Source organism: Scomber scombrus, chromosome 4, assembly GCF_963691925.1.
Source record: "Scomber scombrus chromosome 4, fScoSco1.1, whole genome shotgun sequence".
In the NCBI taxonomy this organism is placed as follows: domain Eukaryota; kingdom Metazoa; phylum Chordata; class Actinopteri; order Scombriformes; family Scombridae; genus Scomber; species Scomber scombrus.
Window position 1 is genome coordinate 2,436,426 of NC_084973.1, and position 18,233 is coordinate 2,454,658.

At 39.9% G+C, this 18,233-nt stretch overlaps 1 protein-coding gene across 3 annotated transcripts in view; it reads left to right on the forward strand.

The window, feature by feature from the left end:
- The window catches only part of ppp3cca (protein phosphatase 3, catalytic subunit, gamma isozyme, a), a 29,254-nt gene extending 12,362 nt beyond the window's left edge, over positions 1 to 16,892 (forward strand). For 2 of the 3 annotated variants that reach the window (XM_062416833.1, XM_062416834.1), the window contains 11 exons: positions 2,737 to 2,848; positions 4,963 to 5,108; positions 5,209 to 5,348; positions 7,191 to 7,268; positions 7,363 to 7,457; positions 7,537 to 7,662; positions 8,383 to 8,460; positions 9,243 to 9,327; positions 10,185 to 10,282; positions 13,655 to 13,681; positions 16,065 to 16,892. In XM_062416833.1, the coding sequence (XP_062272817.1) occupies positions 2,737 to 2,848; positions 4,963 to 5,108; positions 5,209 to 5,348; positions 7,191 to 7,268; positions 7,363 to 7,457; positions 7,537 to 7,662; positions 8,383 to 8,460; positions 9,243 to 9,327; positions 10,185 to 10,282; positions 13,655 to 13,681; positions 16,065 to 16,216 (1,137 nt within the window). In that variant the 3' untranslated portion in view covers positions 16,217 to 16,892. Of the gene's footprint in view, positions 1 to 2,736; positions 2,849 to 4,962; positions 5,109 to 5,208; positions 5,349 to 7,190; positions 7,269 to 7,362; positions 7,458 to 7,536; positions 7,663 to 8,382; positions 8,461 to 9,242; positions 9,328 to 10,184; positions 10,283 to 13,654; positions 13,682 to 16,055 lie in introns of all 3 variants that reach the window. The other variant, XM_062416835.1, reaches the window with a different exon arrangement.
- The last annotated feature ends 1,341 nt before the right edge of the window (positions 16,893 to 18,233 follow it).

Sequence of the window (18,233 nt, forward strand, 5' to 3'; positions counted from 1 at the left end):
TATATATATATATATATATATATGCAGGGATGTATACTTTAACATGTGAATAGCCTGTCTGGGTCATTTTTAGGCATCTACTGGTGGGCTGTAATACTGTGCCTTAGAACAAAACACATAAGCAGTGTGGGCAAGTTGTCTTTGTTGGTCAAACCAGCTCAACAAGTGATAACCAGTAGGCCTGAACAATTAATCAAATATTTACTGAAATCTCCATATGGCCCACTGCAATTTTCAAATCACAAGAGGCGCAATGTTTGTTAAAGGTGAAACATGTGCCAAAAAAAACCATGTAAATGAAGTATTGTCATATTCTACAGACGTTAGAAAAAACATCTGTTTGGTACAGAGCTCCACACAAATCACACCATCATCATTTTACTGTGATTTTCAATGAGAATAATGATCATTCCCTCTGATATTTCAAATCATAATGCAATTGCAGTATCTGTCAAAATAATCACAATTAGATATTTTATCAAAATCATTAAGCCCTAATGCTCAGTGCTACCAAACACTCAGCAAATGCAGTACTCAGATTCTATTCTGTGTTTATTTTGTGCACATTCACACCAATGCTCATCTGTTATGTGACTGTCAGTATGAAATGTATAATGTAAAGGTCATTCTTCCTACATATCAGATGAAGCAGCTTTGTCTGCATCGTCAATGTAAAGCCTCACACTCTCAGCTTATTGCCATTGCTTGCACGGCTGAAAAATTCTCCACATTTTACAGAAGGCCAAAGAGCTCCAGTAACACATACGACAGATATAGGAAAACGGATATCAGGATGTGGTTACCTAGGTAACGTCAAGAATCACCGTAGCCTCTCGAAGTAGCGTATTACCTTTTCAGGCCAAGCAATTTGCCAAATTCTAAATTCAGAGCATGTGAGCAATCCATTTCATTTCTCCAAGCTCTTCTTTATCTTTTCAGCCAAATTTCTTTTTGATCCAAAAGAGTGCGTCTATGAATTAACCCTCTGCACATGTGAGGGACAGGCTGAAGTGTGTGCGTGTGCGTGTCTGTGTCTGGGCTCCAAGTGAAGGTAGTCAATGTTCATGTCTGCCACACAAAGCTTTTGTGCCATTTTCCTTTTGTCTACCTCTCTCTCACCACTCTAGTCTAAAACACAGAGTGGCTAGCTAAAAGACAGCAGAGGGCTCTCATTAAAACCCATGTCAGCTTCCAGCCACTCCGATGCCACGTCCCCCCGTCCCCCCCCCCACCTTTCTTTTCTACCGCCTCCGCACATAAGAGATCAAGTCACACCGACAGCCCATTTACCTTACACTTCACTGTTCACCGTTCCTCCCAACAATGGAAGTGAAAAAAGACAAAGTCCTCACTCCCCTTCTCTCTCTCACTCTCTCTTTTAAAAAAAAAAAAATACAATGTCAGTTACATGATCGCAAGCCCACTGCCTCTGGTTACCTTGGCATCTTGTTCCAGCGACTTAATAGCAGGCTGTGGTCGACGCATGTGAAAAAGAGTGGGCTGAGAGTGGCAAGTGGCAGCTACTGAGCACTGAAGAGACAGCAAATTCATTTGGATTGTAAATTCTCCTCTGCTTCTCGTACCGCTTTCTTTTTTTAAATTATTATTATTATTATTATTTTATTATACACAGCCTGAGGAAAACATTCTATTGTTTGTCAGATGAATATGCGAAGGTGGAAAAAAACTTGCATGCAGACCTCCTGACAGATTTCCATATGACAGGAATTCATTTAGTTTCATTATAATAATCACATGTGGACTGTCGCTGCGGTATGAAACAGAACAGGCAGATAGGACAACTAGTCTGGATCCATGTCTGATTAAAATATTAATACAAACGGACACAAGTGTGCATGTAACCAGGATTGCATTTAAGGACTCATCATTGACTGGTTTGATTTATTTGATTCCAAAACACAAATATATTCAATTTACTCTTATATATGACAAATAAGTGTAGCCAATCCTCCCATTGGAGAATATGGAACCAGCAAATGTTTGGCACTTTTGCTTGAAAGATAATAATAATAATGATGATAATAATAATGATACATTTTATTTATAGAGCGCTTTTAACATTACTCAAAGTCGCCTTACTGGACCAAGACAATTAAAAACAATAAGACTGTACAGAATAAATAAAAACACAATCAATAAATCAATCAAAGAGGACCAATTATCACAAAAGTTTCTGATTGATCGACTTATCTAATTTTTGCATTGCTACGTGTAATGTCAGTCATTTCAAATCTTTTATATTGTCATTTAGAGCTGAGCGATATGGACAAAATCAAATATCTTTTACCCAAAATGTTTTACCCAATACCTCAATGTATTGTGTGTGTGTGTGTGTGTGTGTGTGTGTGTGTGTGTGTGTGTGTGTGTGTGTGTGTGTGTGTGTGTGTGTGTGTGTGTGTGTGTGTGTGTGTGTGTGTGTGTGTGTGTGTGTGTGTGTGTGTGTGTGTGTGTGTGTGTGTGTGTGTGTGTGTGTGTGTGTGTGTGTGTGTGTGTGGCAGGTTCATACAGTTTAACCACTACTCCTAATCCATTTGTTTTTCCTCCATCTTCAAAGTTTTTACTTTGATTGGCTCCATTCTGCCTTTTATTCACTGAGATAAAAGGTTGTGCATGTACGTGTTGTGCATGACAAGACAAAAAAAACAACCACTCATCTCTGACTTTTCCTTCTCCTCTTCCCCCACATTGTCTTGTCCCCCCCTCCTCCTCCCCCAGTGTGTTCTCTACCTCTGGTCGCTCAAGATCAACCACCCCAACACACTCTTCCTCCTGCGAGGGAACCACGAGTGCCGGCACCTCACAGAGTACTTCACCTTCAAACAGGAATGTAAGTGCAGCGCTTCTCTCGGCCGTACCGAGGCCGGTCTGATGTGCTCCCACACCGTCTGCACCACTTCACGGTGGCCTGCATCAATCAGGTTTCCCCATTTCAAAGCAATATATGGTATCAGGGTAGGCTTGGTACTCACCGCGTACATACAGGATGTCTCTGGAAGTCACTTTTTACAAGTTCAGTGATTGAATGAAGCACTGAAAACAAGTAATTAAGAGATACAGTTTGTAGCTTTTGCAGGAACATGTGGACACGGTGAGATGACTTCCACCCCCCCTCCCGTCCTCCACTGATAGGTTAACTGGCATCCCACAAGAAAAGTGTGTGTGTGTGTGTGTGTGTGTGTGTGTGTGTGTGTGTGTGTGTGTGTGTGTGTGTGTGTGTGTGTGTGTGTGTGTGTGTGTGTGTGTGTGTGTGTGTGTGTGTGTGTGTGTGTGTGTGTGTGTGTGTGTGAGAGATCAGGATGTCCCGTTCATCAGCATCACGCACTCCTCTTTTTTTCCCTTTTTCATGTTGCAGACAATGAACTGCTGGAGCATGGCATGCAGCCAGGCATGCTGTTGATGCTTTGCAGACACACACACACACACACTCTCTCACCCTGTGATTTCAAATCTGTGACAGTCGAATGTGTGTGTTTGTGAGAGTGTGTGTGAGAGATGCAGGTGTGGAGAACATTAGTATGCAAACTAAAAAAACAAAGACACAACCTCGCCAGATTCAAATAGATGTCACTCACTACATCTCCCAGCACCCTCCACCCACATACCACCTCATCTGCACACACACACGTACACAAACTGTAACACTTGTTATTGGTTTTGATGGTGATGGTTGTTAGGGGGGAGGTAGTAATATTTTGTATGCAATGAAAGCAGTCAGGAATGTGTGTATGTGAAGTAAATGGGCCTATAAAGTAATAGTGACAGGAAAAATAAACACTGATGAACTGATTTCAGCTCATTTGAAGCACTGAGTTTATATTGGATCATATTATCCCATTAATATGACTTGTTAGAATGCATGTGTCATCTAAAAAAACACACCATTTTAGAACAGATAATCCCATTTCACCTCACTCTAAACACTTCATTTAAAGCCCCATTCATTACCATGTATAGTAGCTTCTAATAGATAAGATAAGATACACTTTAATGAGTGAAATGTGCTCCACAGAGCTGCAGTCAACCCATATATGACAGAATACACAGTTAAAATAATACATAACTGGCACTAATGTAAAAAGTATGGTTTATAACACATAATGTAGTTATAAGCATGTGTGTATATAAGGACATGTTTAAGTGTAAGGACATATACAGTAGTTGTCAACAATTTCTCCTATGAAGATATTTTATTATTTGAATATGTTACAATTAATTTTATGACAACTATCTGCTTACATTATATTACAGTGTATTAAAAACCACATTTTACCTTTTAATATACTGCTCATAATGCTAAATAAGGGGGATTAAAGTGTTATAGGTTGTAGATATTTTGTCGTTGGTGGATTCAGATTCAGCCAGCTTTATTTATCCCAGAAGGGTCATTCGGTTCAGTAGCCTTCCCAGTCCACATATATAGAAAACTCAATCTAGCAACAGCATTCAAGCATCAACATGCCACCGAAAACAGATCACAACCACAAGCCACAGAACACCCTCTGTCACCCTCAGGTCAGCCCCTTTGTTTTTATATGTAGGCTTATTGAGGAGCCAGGTGATAACAATGGTGTCTGGATTCCAAACTTACGGGCGTGAAATCATTCTATCACCAAAGTCTTAATTCCCATATCTTCACACCGTGCTGTCCTGGATTTGTCCCAGCTGCTCCTGCCTTATAAGGAGATGACTTCCTGCTGCCCTAATCTGACCTGCGGTGTGCAAGTGACACTGCAGCAACTGCCTGGACACCGTTGGCAAGCGCTTGGATGATAACACCAGAATAAGCAGTCTCAAGTGACATTTATCAATTTGTGTAATTATTTTGTAAAAGAACAGACTTCAACACAGATTTTTTACACGCACCATGACTATTTCCCACAGATTATTATTATCAAGATCTACACACTAATGTATGACACCATGTATTTGTGTGTGCTGCAGGTAAAATAAAATACTCTGAACGGGTGTATGACTCCTGTATGGAGGCCTTTGACTGCCTGCCCCTCGCCGCCCTTCTCAACCAACAGTTCCTGTGCGTACACGGCGGTCTCTCACCAGAAATCAACTGCCTAGACGACATAAGGAAAGTAAGCAATCGATCAGCGGCACACAAAGGGAATAGTTTGAGAATATAAGAGTGTAGATTTTATATCTGTGTTTGTGTTTGTGTGTTTCTGCGCTCCACAGTTAGACAGGTTTAAAGAGCCTCCAGCATTCGGGCCGATGTGTGACCTGATTTGGGCGGACCCCGGCGAGGACTACGGCAGTGAAAAGACAACCGAACACTTCAACCACAACTCAGTCAGAGGCTGCTCCTACTTCTTCAGGTATCAGATAAAACAGCTTCACTTTCACTTCACACTTCAGACGCACCACTGCAACACTTTTTTTTTTACTCTGCACTGCTTTGTAAATAGGCTGCTGCACCTCACAGGTTAATGGAGGGAGCTATTTTTTTTTTTGTAGGTCAAACAGCTTAATGAGGCACTTTAAAAAAAAAAAAAAAAAAAAAGTGTCCTCTCCTTTCAAAACAGGTTAACAGATGAAAACAGCTGGTTCAAAATAGGTTAACAATCTATTATCTTTGCAAAATAGGTTAAAAGATACAAACAGCTCAGTTCAGAATAGGTGAAATGAAAGTGGGATCAGAAGTGGACCTGCGGCAGACAGCATCACAGCAGGTCTGCAGATACAAACTGCTCACTCAGAACCAGATGAGTAGATGAAGTAGATGAGTGTCATAAAGCAGAATAGCACCTGAATGGGCAAGCATAGCAACATAGTAATGTAGAAGCATATTTTTTACTTCTTTCTACATAAAAGTTGCACACTATATGGCAGAGATTTTCTAATACCCTTTGCCATAAAACAGATCCTTTCCTCTTCCCTAGAATAAAGAATACATTGAATTATTGTAAGTGCTACTTGATACCAGACTTAATGTCCTTAGTGACAGGCATTCATTTGCTACAAAACCCCCTTAGAATAAGTGAACATACTGTATGACTTTCACAATAAATGGCTAACAGCCTCGAGGCATCATTCGACCTCCGTCTGCTGCTCATGTGACACTCTCTGCTGGACAGGCACCACTGGTTTGTCTCAGTCTCAAAGTCTGCAGGAATTCAAATCACTTCACTTCTTCTATTAGGCTCAACTTCAACATACAAAATGTGTTCATAATATTCATTATTAGCACAACAAGCTCTGTGTGGCTGTGTAAAAACATGCGGACTGTGGATGCAGACAAGACTACAGGGGTTGATACTACATTTCTTTAAGATTATGTTCTGCTTGTTTAACAGGTGTTGGGTAAACTGTGCTGTCTCATTTAGACGCTGATTTTGTCGCATCAAACAAGCTAAAAACATTCTCTGTCGTGCTGCGGTCTGTTCTCTAGAGTAACACTTCATCTGCTGATGTGTGTGTGTGTGTGTATGTGTGTGAGCATGTGGAGCTCAGCCCTGCGCTCCTGCTAACACAGATGCAGACACACAGCAGAGGATATAAAGGTAGAGGCAAAAATCCCCCATTCAGAACCTGGTTTCAGGTGAAGTCTCCTAATCTGCAGTCAAGACTCCACATTATCAGCTGCAGTTCTATTATTATTTACTTATTTATTGGGCAATAATATACAAGTTACACCCTGTTTGACTTTTATTTGTTCTCCTACACTGCTGTGAAATTGATGTCAGAAAGTACTCATCTGAGTCTGGTGTAGATCGAATGTAGACCGTAGATGGCCGCACTATTTCTTTTCTTTTTACATTTTTTTTAATTCTGAGCATGGATAAGTGGAGCAAGGAATGAAGGAGGGGGTGGTTCAAAAAAAAAAAACAACAAAAAGAAAAAAACCCAGGTAGCTTCATGCAGTTGAGCTGGTCTGCTCTCTCGCCTGCTTCCCTCTGCTTTGGCTGTAGTCCTCGGCTTCTGGAGAGACGGAGAGAGCTCATAAATACCACAGCTCTGGCTCTGCAGTCTCAACATCTTTAAAAAACGCCCTAGCTCAACACGCCAGAGGGCACGACACGCTAGAAAATAAATATGAAAATATTTCCATAAGCGAGCAACAGTCGGTGAATCGTGCGAGTCGGCGGCTACTTTCTTGTTCAAGTCTTAAGTTTGTAATAAGTTGTGAGTTTCACTCTTTGTTTCTCTTTCTTTTGCAGTTACTCAGCAGTCTGTGACTTTTTGGTAAATAATAACTTGCTGTCGGTAATTAGAGCCCATGAAGCGCAGGATGCAGGGTAAGAAGGCTGACTGTGTTCTGATACATTTCCAGCATGTTCTATATAATATCATAAATGTGTCTAATGAGTATTTCTGCTTGTGGCTCAACAGGTATCGGATGTACAGAAAAAGCCAGACGACAGGCTTCCCTTCATTAATCACAATCTTCTCAGCTCCTAATTACTTAGACGTCTACAACAACAAAGGTATTTCTCTCTTTCTTTTTTCTTTTTGCGGTTCTACTTTTCTGGCTTTTCAGTCGTTTAACTTCTCCTCCTCTCCTAGCTGCTGTATTAAAATACGAGAACAATGTGATGAACATCCGACAGTTCAACTGCTCCCCCCACCCTTACTGGCTGCCCAACTTTATGGATGTCTTCACATGGTCTTTGCCTTTTGTTGGAGAGAAAGGTATGTTATTACTGAATGGAGGAAATGTGAAAAGCAAGCCATAAATAAAGCCTTTATTATCCACTGTTATTGCCTTTCTGGAGGCTGACCCAGAAACTGACTGCAGTTTTTTTCCCCCCTCTCTATTAAATCATGTAATGGGGAGAATTTTCAGATGGGGCCCGTTTACAGTAAATAATGCTTTTCATCTGCAGCTATAACTAAACACAGCTGGTAGAATTTTAACAACAGATAATAAAAATGAACAAATTACACAATAAAATGCTTCTCTTTATTTATTTATCTCTCAGGAATAAAGCAGGTTTTGTTTTTTTTTAAATGAAAGATCACGTGTGTTTGTTTGCAGGTGTTCGTCTGTTTACTAAATTTGAAAAGTGTGTCAATTCTTCAAAAAAACCTCCACATGTGACACAGGAAGCATCAACAGCAGCATAAAAAAAAAAATTCACACTATCGAGCAAAGTATTTGTTGTTTGTAACCGTGGTGTTTTTTTTTTTGTGGGACTTTCCTCTGGTGGTTCTGTAGCTGCCCATTGCACCTCAGGAAATAAAGTGAATATCTGTAGATGTAAACATGTACAGTTAGTTGATGGAGGAATTCTGCTGTTCTGTTCTAGGTTGAAAAAAAAAAAAATCCGAAGGGAGGTCAGGCAGCATTACAGAAAAATCCTGCCTGAAACATGACTAATAAATTCTGTAACTTCTCTGTCTCCTCCACAGTGACGGAGATGCTGGTGAATGTACTGAACATTTGCTCCGATGATGAGCTCATGTCAGAGGGAGACGACCTCTATGAAGGTAAGGCTGAAAGAGCCAGACCAGAGGATCACCCTGCTGATGTCAGTCTTCCATGGACCTGTCATGATATATGATATATTGTCTCAGAAATAATCGTGATAAACAATATTATTGTAACAATTTAAGGGGGGCGCGGGGTGGGATTGGAGAGTGGGCGCTACTCTTCTGTAAAATCACAGACTGCCACTAAGGACCGGGAGTTATTTACCTTTAATTCTTCTACAGTCTCCACTCAGGACGTACACAGTGAGGAATGGAGGACACTACTTGTTTAGCCAATGTGACATGAATAGCCTCTTAGCTGCTAATGTGAAGTGTGGCAATATTGAAGCCAAAAACATTTTGTCAGGTGATCAGTAATGAGAATTCTGAGCTTGATCTGATCTCGTTTGACATTCAGGTTTTCAGAGAGAATCTGATCGTACAATGATGAAAATGGTGAAAGATTTTATTTTTTGTATTGCACGAGTCCTGACACACAATGGATGACATAGAAAGCTGGCAGCTGTATGTATTTTAGGTGATTTGGAGGCATTTGTAGGCACTTCATCACAGCTCTGTCCCACATGTCTGATGTTGATGTGGGAGTTCTGCTAAGCTTTGAAACACACCATTAACCTCACAGTTTATCCATCAAATGCATCATTTCCTCTTTCTTTCTTTTCTTCCCACAAATATCCTCACATATTGTTCATGTTTGAACAGAAAGAGCTAAAAAAGAAATTCTACTACTAATGACAGTGGTGTTCTGTGTCTTAACTTCCATTGTGGACTGGTTTCAGGTGGCACCTCAGCGATGCGTAAGGAAGTCATCAGGAACAAGATTCGCGCTGTGGGGAAAATGGCCCGAGTCTTCTCAGTCCTCAGGTTAATGCTCCTTAATGCTTTCCCTTTGATGTTCCTCTTCCTTTCTCTCTCCACAAATGCTTCTTTACATGAATATAGGGTCAGAATTACCACACTGAGTCTCGGGTCACTATGGTGGCAGGGAGGACAGCAGAGTGAAAGTGAAATAAATGGGAGTCAGATGAGCGCACAATGGAGTTGTGTTTGAAAACACAGTGTTGCCCCGCAAGGATTAATGAGCTGGCACAGGATGAGTCACGATGCACCTAGACTGCATAATGACATTAGACATTATTCCAGGTTAATGCTGCTGCTGGCTTGTCGCACTGCTGCCGACTAGCAGAACGGAGAGCAGCCTGTCTTTCACACCGGTGCATGTGGGTCAACGGCTTAAAAGGCCTTTTCATGAAAAGTGAAATTTAAAAAAGAAAAAGGAAAATCCAAATGTTAATTGGCTCGATATATGTACTCATAAATCCTTGACAGGTCTGACTCATTCTTTTGAAATACATTTTAAAAACCATGTCTCATTTTGATTGAATATATAACAAAAAAATGTGAGCGTGTCCATATAAAAGTGTGCTGACACTTGAACCCGATGCATAAAAATAATACTTCAGCTGCTAAAATTGACTCGAGTTGACCCACTTTAAGAACCAGGACACATTTTAGCAGCTGACTGGAGGCAGTTTAGAGCTGACAGTCCATCACTCTCCACGGAGCAGACACAGAGCGGGCACAGGTTACATATCTAATGACGACCGAACCTCTTAGTTACAGAAAGGCCTCGTAAAAAAAACCACCAGGTGCGAGTGTCGTGCCGCTGGCTGAAATGTAATCCACGTATATATGTGTGTGTGTTTTTGTTTGGGGAGCAGGGAGGAAAGTGAGAACGTGTTAACACTCAAAGGCCTGACCCCAACTGGAACTCTTCCTGTGGGAGTGCTGTCAGGCGGAAAGCAGACCTTACAGACCGGTAAGTGCGTCTTATCCTCGGTAACGTCCTGTTCCTTTTTGATTTTTCTTCACTAGCTGCCATTTAGCAAGACCCTAAAACCCTCTAAGGACATTTCCTCACCCCTTGTCATCAAGCCTGTCATCAAACTCAGAGTATGTGCAGTGAGAAAGCCTTTTATTTTAGTCTTTATGGCGAGAGGTGGTGTTACATGATCTATTGCTCCTACGGGGGCTTTAATACAGAAAAGGCGCTAGGGAACTGAAAAGCATTAACACACTTTTTTTTTCTGCATCACCCTCTAATGAAAGATACATGCTTATAGATACAGTGTTCACATTATAGCATCCACTTTTGTTAAGTGATGGACATATGGAACCAGTTCTTCCTCCTGCTGCTCTTTTATGTCAAATAATGTTCAATCAATCTGTATTTATATGGCGCAAAACACAAAAAATAAGCTATCTCAAGGCGGGTCTAGACCATACTGTAATTTAATTTACAGAGACCCAACATTCCCCTGTGAGCAGCACTTGTCCATAGCGGCAAGGAATAACTCCCATTTAATGGGAAGAAACCTCAAGCAGAAGCAGGCTCTACGTGGGTGGTCATCTGCCTTGACTGGTTGGGTTGACGGCATAGGTGTGGAGAACATAACTGTCTATAGTAGTGGACTGTCCCTCAAGAATAGCAATTAACCATTTTTTAATGACTTACATTTCTTATTCTTGAAAATAGGTTACCAAATGTCTAATCCTTCCAGTGCACCTCTAGTTGTGTTTGATAGCAGGGTGGGGACATCTTTAAAAAATGGAAGTATCATGTAACCCTCCTGTTGTCTTCGGCTCAATTTTGACCCCTGAGGACAACAGACATTAACTCAAAAATGAGGTATACTTTCTTTAAAATGAGGCTTATTGACCATAATTTCCAAAAAATATGTGTAAAACCTGTGGTAATAAGATGGAATGAAGTTGGCTACAACGGTCTAACACTGAATTGGGTGATAATTTATACCTTATGCTTTATAAACAGTCAAACCAGACTCGGTAATGTTTTACCCAGGAGGACAAAAGTAGCACGGTCGATGTAAAGACAACATGAGGGTTAATGACAGTCCTTCAGTAAATTAGCAGGATCTTCTTTTGTGACGCACAAGCCTTTACAAGTCCATAACTAATACAGAGAAAACTGATATCACAGTTTCATCAATGATATTACCTTCAAATGCTTCCCGATGCAGCCACAGCTTCTGTAGCTGTGGATCCATCAACACTTCCACTACTACTAACATTTTTGTGAAAACCTTGGTACAGAGTATAAAAGGCAATGATCTGAAGTTGAAGTTAATGAGCTAGCTTGATTAGATAACATTAAATTAATTGCAACACTACACATACAAAATTATTTGCATGTCCAAATTATTCCATAAAGGGTCATGTGCCTGCAGATTTTTGTTCCAACCAATCAAGAGCACAAAATTCGATCAATCAACTGTCTGAAGACTGAGATCAGTTGATGTGCTCCTGCTTGGTGGGAATGAAAACCTGCAGGCACATGACCCTTTATGGAATAGTTTGGACATGCCTGTTATAGAGCATCAAACATTCAAAGACTGCTGTCTGTCAGTAGCTCCATTAGTGTTGGATGAACTCGGGTGTTTTCCTGGTGTCCACTTCAGAAGATGAGTTTTCCCATCCTGCCAGTCCCTTTTGAAGGGTTCTACATCAATGCCATCATGCCCACCACATGAAGCACCGTCTAGACTTTGACTCAAGCCGCCCCCCTTCCCCTCTTTGCAGCAGAAAGTTTTGGTGCCGCGCTGTGGGCTGATCTGTCCGCCCGTCACCTGGAAGTGGCTCATACTGACCCTTTTGATCTAAAGGTCAGTGCCTGGGCATGTCCGCCAGAGGACATGCTGGGAGTCACGCTTTGCCACGGTGGAGGCTTACAGAAGTTTCAGGGAAATCGAAGGACAAACCACATGTCGTGACCTTTAGGAGAATGTCATTGTCCACATCCGCTCCCAGAGCCTCAGTTTTTAGATCTGCTAGGTGGCTTCAAACAAAGGCAGGACGAGCAATTGCATATTTTCGTCGGTTCTCCTTAATTCTATTCTTTGTTTTTCCAACCGCGCCTTTAGTTTTTGAAGTTACTACACAACTTGCTGACATTTTGGAGATGAATACCGGCTCCCTCTGAGAGTATCACTAAATGAGATTAAACAACCAACCCATGCTTCTTTCTAAGGACATTAAAAGGGGGATTCGAGTTTAGTTTTTTTAGTTTAGTTTCACCTCGCGATTGTCATGAGGAAACATAAAATAACAGCCACTGTGACGAATATCCAGAGTTGTGCAATCCTATCTCTGAGTGGCAGCGTTTAGTTGTCTGATAAGCCTTCAAACTCGTACATCTGGTACTCAAACAAGGACACTTTGGATCGTATTTCATGTATCGTGTACTCGAAGCAACACACCCAAACCAATGCACTCCATCGCCTTGACACCCACTAAAATCAGTTGAGCGTCCCCTTAAAGATTCAGGACAAGCTTGGCCACAACCTAACTTGTTTCTCCCGAGTGTCACCAATAACAAAGTACCTCATAATGCAGAGCTAAAGATGATAAAGTGGTCTTGGTGTACAATTCAGTATCTGCAGCTCTCATTCATCTCGAAAGCACGACCATTTCTTTGACAAATTATCCTCACTTCAAGCCTCAGATGATTGTCTTCATTTAGTCATTCACACTGCTTGCACATCCAAGAAATGTTGTTTGTGTCATCAGAGCATTTATATGACGAGTCCTCAAATGTCAAACATCCATTTTTAGAGAAATAATCATGTAAAGTTCACCACTGAGTATTTTAAAATTCTTTCTCAATTATGTTCATATTTCATTATTGATTGAAGCAGTTTGTGAGTTAATGAGCTATGTATTTGTCTGAATGAACATCTGACTCTAGCTCTGCCCTCATGTAATACTGCACTGTACAAGCGAGTCGTCCAGCCTGGTCATTGTTGCACATCTCTCGCACCCGGTCTTAGACTCTTAGTGCTCAGCCAAATCCCACCTTAGCTCTCCACACCTAAGTCCTCGTGACCCTTTAACACAAGCACCATCTTAAATCTCCCAACAGGCTTTCTCTCTAACCTCCCCCCCCCCCACTCACTAACATGTTTTAATGAAGTTTTTTTTTACAGCTGCTGTTTACTTTTTGTGCATACATAATGACTGTGCCACGGGTGTTGGCCTATATTCTGCCATCTGTTTTCCCCTGTTTATTACACCGGAGCTTCAAATTTGATATCACTGTTGTATTTGCTGTCTCTGGCTGCCTTTGACGACTACCTTTTTCCCCCCTCCTTCCCTCAACTCCCATTTAACATAGCCACCATTGAGGCAGAAAAAGCACAAGGTACGCATGGCTGTGTGGTTAAAATCTCATGTGTTTCTTTTCTTGTGTGTACTTCATCCTTTTAAAAAAAAAAAAACAACCCCCAGTCTTTAAATAATTTACTTATTTCTTGGTTTTATAGTTTTGTAGTGTCCCCTACTGTGTTTTCTAACACCGATTATTGTGTTACTCTTTATCACTTTATTGCCGGTTGCTCTTGCATTATCAGCGTCTGTCGTTAACAAGATGGCAGTTAATAATAAAATAATAATACAGAAATAATAAAAACTAATAAGATATTGAAAGATAAACATTTAAAGAGTTAAAAGGAGCTTGCATAAGAATAAAACTAGCACAAGATTTGCTGTAAATAGGTGATATGTTATGAAAGACAGCCTATAAAAATGTGTTTTGAAAAGCATTTTATACTCATTTATCTGGTTGTGCAGCTTGAGTTAAATCAGGCTTGGTAGAATTAGAATAGTAAAGCATCTACTTCGAAAGGGTTATTTATGGTAGAATATATAAATATTAGGTTTAGGACTTGGTTGGTCCCTTTTTGACCAGAAGCTCCTGGCTGTGGTCACATGGGCTTTTTCTTGTGTGGCTCCCCACACAGAGAAAAGCCTGCTAAGACCTGGTTATGTTAAGACCGGGGACATCCCTCCCTGGGATATTTTCAGAAGCTAATCCTGTTAGACCATTTGGCTGTTGCTACATTGTCTGTAACCCCTCCATCCACTCCTCGGTTGATGGTGGCAGTATATGGTTCAAAAGAGTATCAGTTATTTTATAAAACACACTCAACTGATTAGATTTAGTTCTAGTGACGTTGGTGAACACATCTACAGATGGGGTTTACCATCACACACAGAGCGAAGGTTAAAACAGTGGTTCCCAACCTTTTTCATCAAATGTACCCCCACATCATATGAGCTCAACTACCTCTTCATAAACCCCACATTATCTTCCAAAGTTAATTGTAATATTTTTCACAGGTTTGAACTCTAAATGTTTTATTTTAGCTGTTTAATTTTTTATTTTTAGCTTATTATTTCAGCTGTTTAGCCATCACTTTAAGCTAATCATTTCCACTTATTATTAGCTATTTAAATTGTTTAACCATTACCTTTAGCTACCTTTTAGTTAATTATTTGAAACATTTGTGCCTCTCTTTTAGCTATTTTAACTATTTATACAGCACTTATAGCAAATTATTTGAACTGTTTAAAGTGTATGTGTGTGTTATATTGTTTAGCCATTAGCTTTAGTTCATTTTTGAGCTATTGTTTTAGCCATTTTAACTGTTTATCCAGCACTCCTAGCTAATTGCCTAAATTGTTTAGTCATTATTTTTAGCTAATTATTTGAGCTATTGGTTTAGCTATTTTAGCAGTTTATCCTGGCCAACTGCTGAAATTGTTCAGTCATTATTTTTAGCTAATCATTTCAGGTGTTCACTCATTATCTTTAGCTTATTTTTGAACTATTTTTAGCTAGCTGTTTCAAATGTTTATCCATTACATTTAGCTAACTGTTTATAAATGCGATTATCCTTTTATCTAGCTATTTTAAACTATTTACTACTCGAAGCTAACTATTTCAACTTCTCTCCAAACTTTCTAGCCAGTTCTCTCGCACTGTCAACTATAGTTGCTTTTAGCTGACTCACATTCAGTGTAGCTTACTAATTATTATCGCACCAATTTTAAATTCTTTAATGTTCTAAAAACTCTCTTCTAAATATAAATATGTGGATATATGTGTGGATATATTTCTTTGATAATTCATAATTTCTACACTTTGTACTGTATGTATAAACATCTGGTTGGGAATCACTGATTTAAAGTTGGGTTCATTCAGAGGCACACAAGAGCTTCATTGTCACAGATATCTGGTTGTGCAAGAGTAACCTTGAGGAACTTGTTAGTATGGCTGTAAATCCACCTATTAAACCTTCACCTCAGAGTGTTCATTTCCTGTTTACCTTGATAACTTAAATGACTCAAGAATATGTGTGAACAAATCCCTTACAAGTTTGCTTTTCGTTTGCACACGTTTTCTGTCTGGTTTCCTCGGCGGTTTCGGGACGTTTACCGTAAGTCTACAAAAAAGTGTGAGGTGTTTTTTATTGTTGTAGCTTGTCCCACTGGTGTTTGACCACTAGCAGTCACTAGCAGTTTACCTGTGCATGTGTTGTATTCACTGGTCATCCGTACTGTGCTAGGCTAATACCGTGTTTTGTGCTCATCAATTACAATTCCACAAGGAATCCAGTTTGATTGAGGTTTTTTTTTAAAAGCTAAAGAACATGGTTTACAGCAGATATTTGCAGCAGCAGAAGTAAGATATTAGAGTTTTCAGCTTTTGGTAATTTTTCCTTTCTGTCCTTCAGCCATTCAAGGCTTTTCTCCCACGAGGAAGATTCGCAACTTTGAGGAGGCACGTGGCCTGGACCGGATAAACGAGAGGATGCCGCCCCGCAAAGATGGCCAGCAGCCAGACGGCACCACGACCAACACCAACACCCCCAACAAGAACGGCACTGATGGATAGGCAACAGAAACACCACCTTCCCTCCATCTTCACACAACCCACACCCCCCTGACTCATATCTCCCAACCTTTCTGTCACTTTTTCTCTTTCTCTGTCTGTCTCCTCTCTACTCCACTGAAACTGCCTGTCCATCTTCTGCTCACCCACAGTCAGGGCGGGAAAAGGAAGCGGACACATCGTTAAGATAAAAACAAAAGGAGGCCACAGTGCTGGAAAAACACTTTCAGCTGCTGGAAAGAAAGAAAAAAAGACAAAACGTATGATGTGATAAATGGGAAAAAATCTTATCTTATTTATTAAAGGAATTATATTAGATATATTGTGTAATAGCAGCAAATCATTGAATGAAGACATTTTGCAGTTGTTCAAATGTATACTGTACACTGAAGTCCTAACTTATACATGTCAAACTTATAAAAAAAAAAAAAGGAGAATTTTATAAATTTGAGTTGATACAAATTATTAGCCCTTGTTATCCAGGAGTTTTAGTCACTTTAAGTTTTTTTTTTTTTTTATTGTTCTCTGTGTGTTTGGTAAGGGACAAACTACTGTAGCCTCAAACGCCTCATTTGGATCTTGCAGGGTTCTTGCAGGATATATTTTGGCACATGAGGTTCTACATACAGTGCAGTGTTTGCTTATAAGTGTGTCAGTTGAAAGATATATGTATATTAAAAGGTGGGGGGGGGGGAAAGGGAATTAAATTATAACAGAAAAATGATTGCAAATTCATATTTTATACCTTAAAAGCAGAAGACTTTATTGTCTTATTTATAAATTTTCCACAAAACTTTCATGCACCCCAAAGATGCTGGATGGATATTTATTCAGTATTTTGCTCAGTTTTTTTTTATCACAACAACTATAATTATAATAATAACAATAATAACAACTCTTCCTGTATAATTTGTGAATGAAGCGGTAAAGTGGAGGATTTATGCTTTTTGTGCAATGATCGTTGCTGTCACTGGCTATCATGTGCTGGTATGACTTGTGTTCACTTGATGGCAGCTAGGATGTTCCTGTTCTGTTAAACCAAAAAAAAAAAAAAGGGATATAGAGTACAACACGTACTAGTCTATCACCACAACCAGAACCCTGTCAAAACTCCCACATCCTGGTTGGAAGCACGTCTTCTTCTCCTCAAGCACTGAGCTGACCTCTCTGGAAGATCACATCAAGAAAAAACAACTGACACAAAACTATAAAGGACACATTTTCTCTCTGCAGTCATCTGTATGGACAAAAGAGGACTTATTATGTTCTCAAAACAGACTGATGTTCATTATCGCTTAGGAATTTTTCCGCATATTTAACAGAATTCTGGTGGTTTTGATTTGATGTTTTATTGTCAAACACTAAAGGAGAAAAAAAAAACGGGGTGTGCTTTCGGGGCTTTACTTTTTTCCTTTTACTTAAAGCTGTATCAGTGTCTCCATCTACTGTCCATCTACAGTATACAGATGTTTTTTGAATTGTGATAACCATCAAAAATAAGGGAATTATATAACATGGAGTTGAATGACAGCACTTTGATGATGATGTACCCACACACAATGGACAGAGTCATTTCGCTCGGCAGGGATGATACTATTAAAGGTACCGCCGCCACACTAACAGCTGTCTATCAAGGCCTAACAGTACTGTAATCATCTCAATCATGACTGACATATATATATATACAGTATAATATTTTTACAACTCATGCTCTTACTGGGATGGGGAACCCTTAACACTTGCTGAATTTTGCTGGTGTGTGTTTTTTTCTCTCTTTCTCTCTGCTCTAGTATTCAGCCAATCAGCTCTCTTCTGGTCTGAACACACCCACTCCACCTTTTCAAACCTGCTTTTTCTAGAACCTAACTGGTGCTTCGACACACCTGTCTGTAATTCTGTTGTCTTTCTGTCACTCAAGAATCGAAGGGAAAATAAGCTTTAAGATTTGTTATTCACTTGTGAATTAACCCTTTTTTTTCTTTTTATAATTAAAAATGAGGTGTTTGTGCTCATGTGCCAT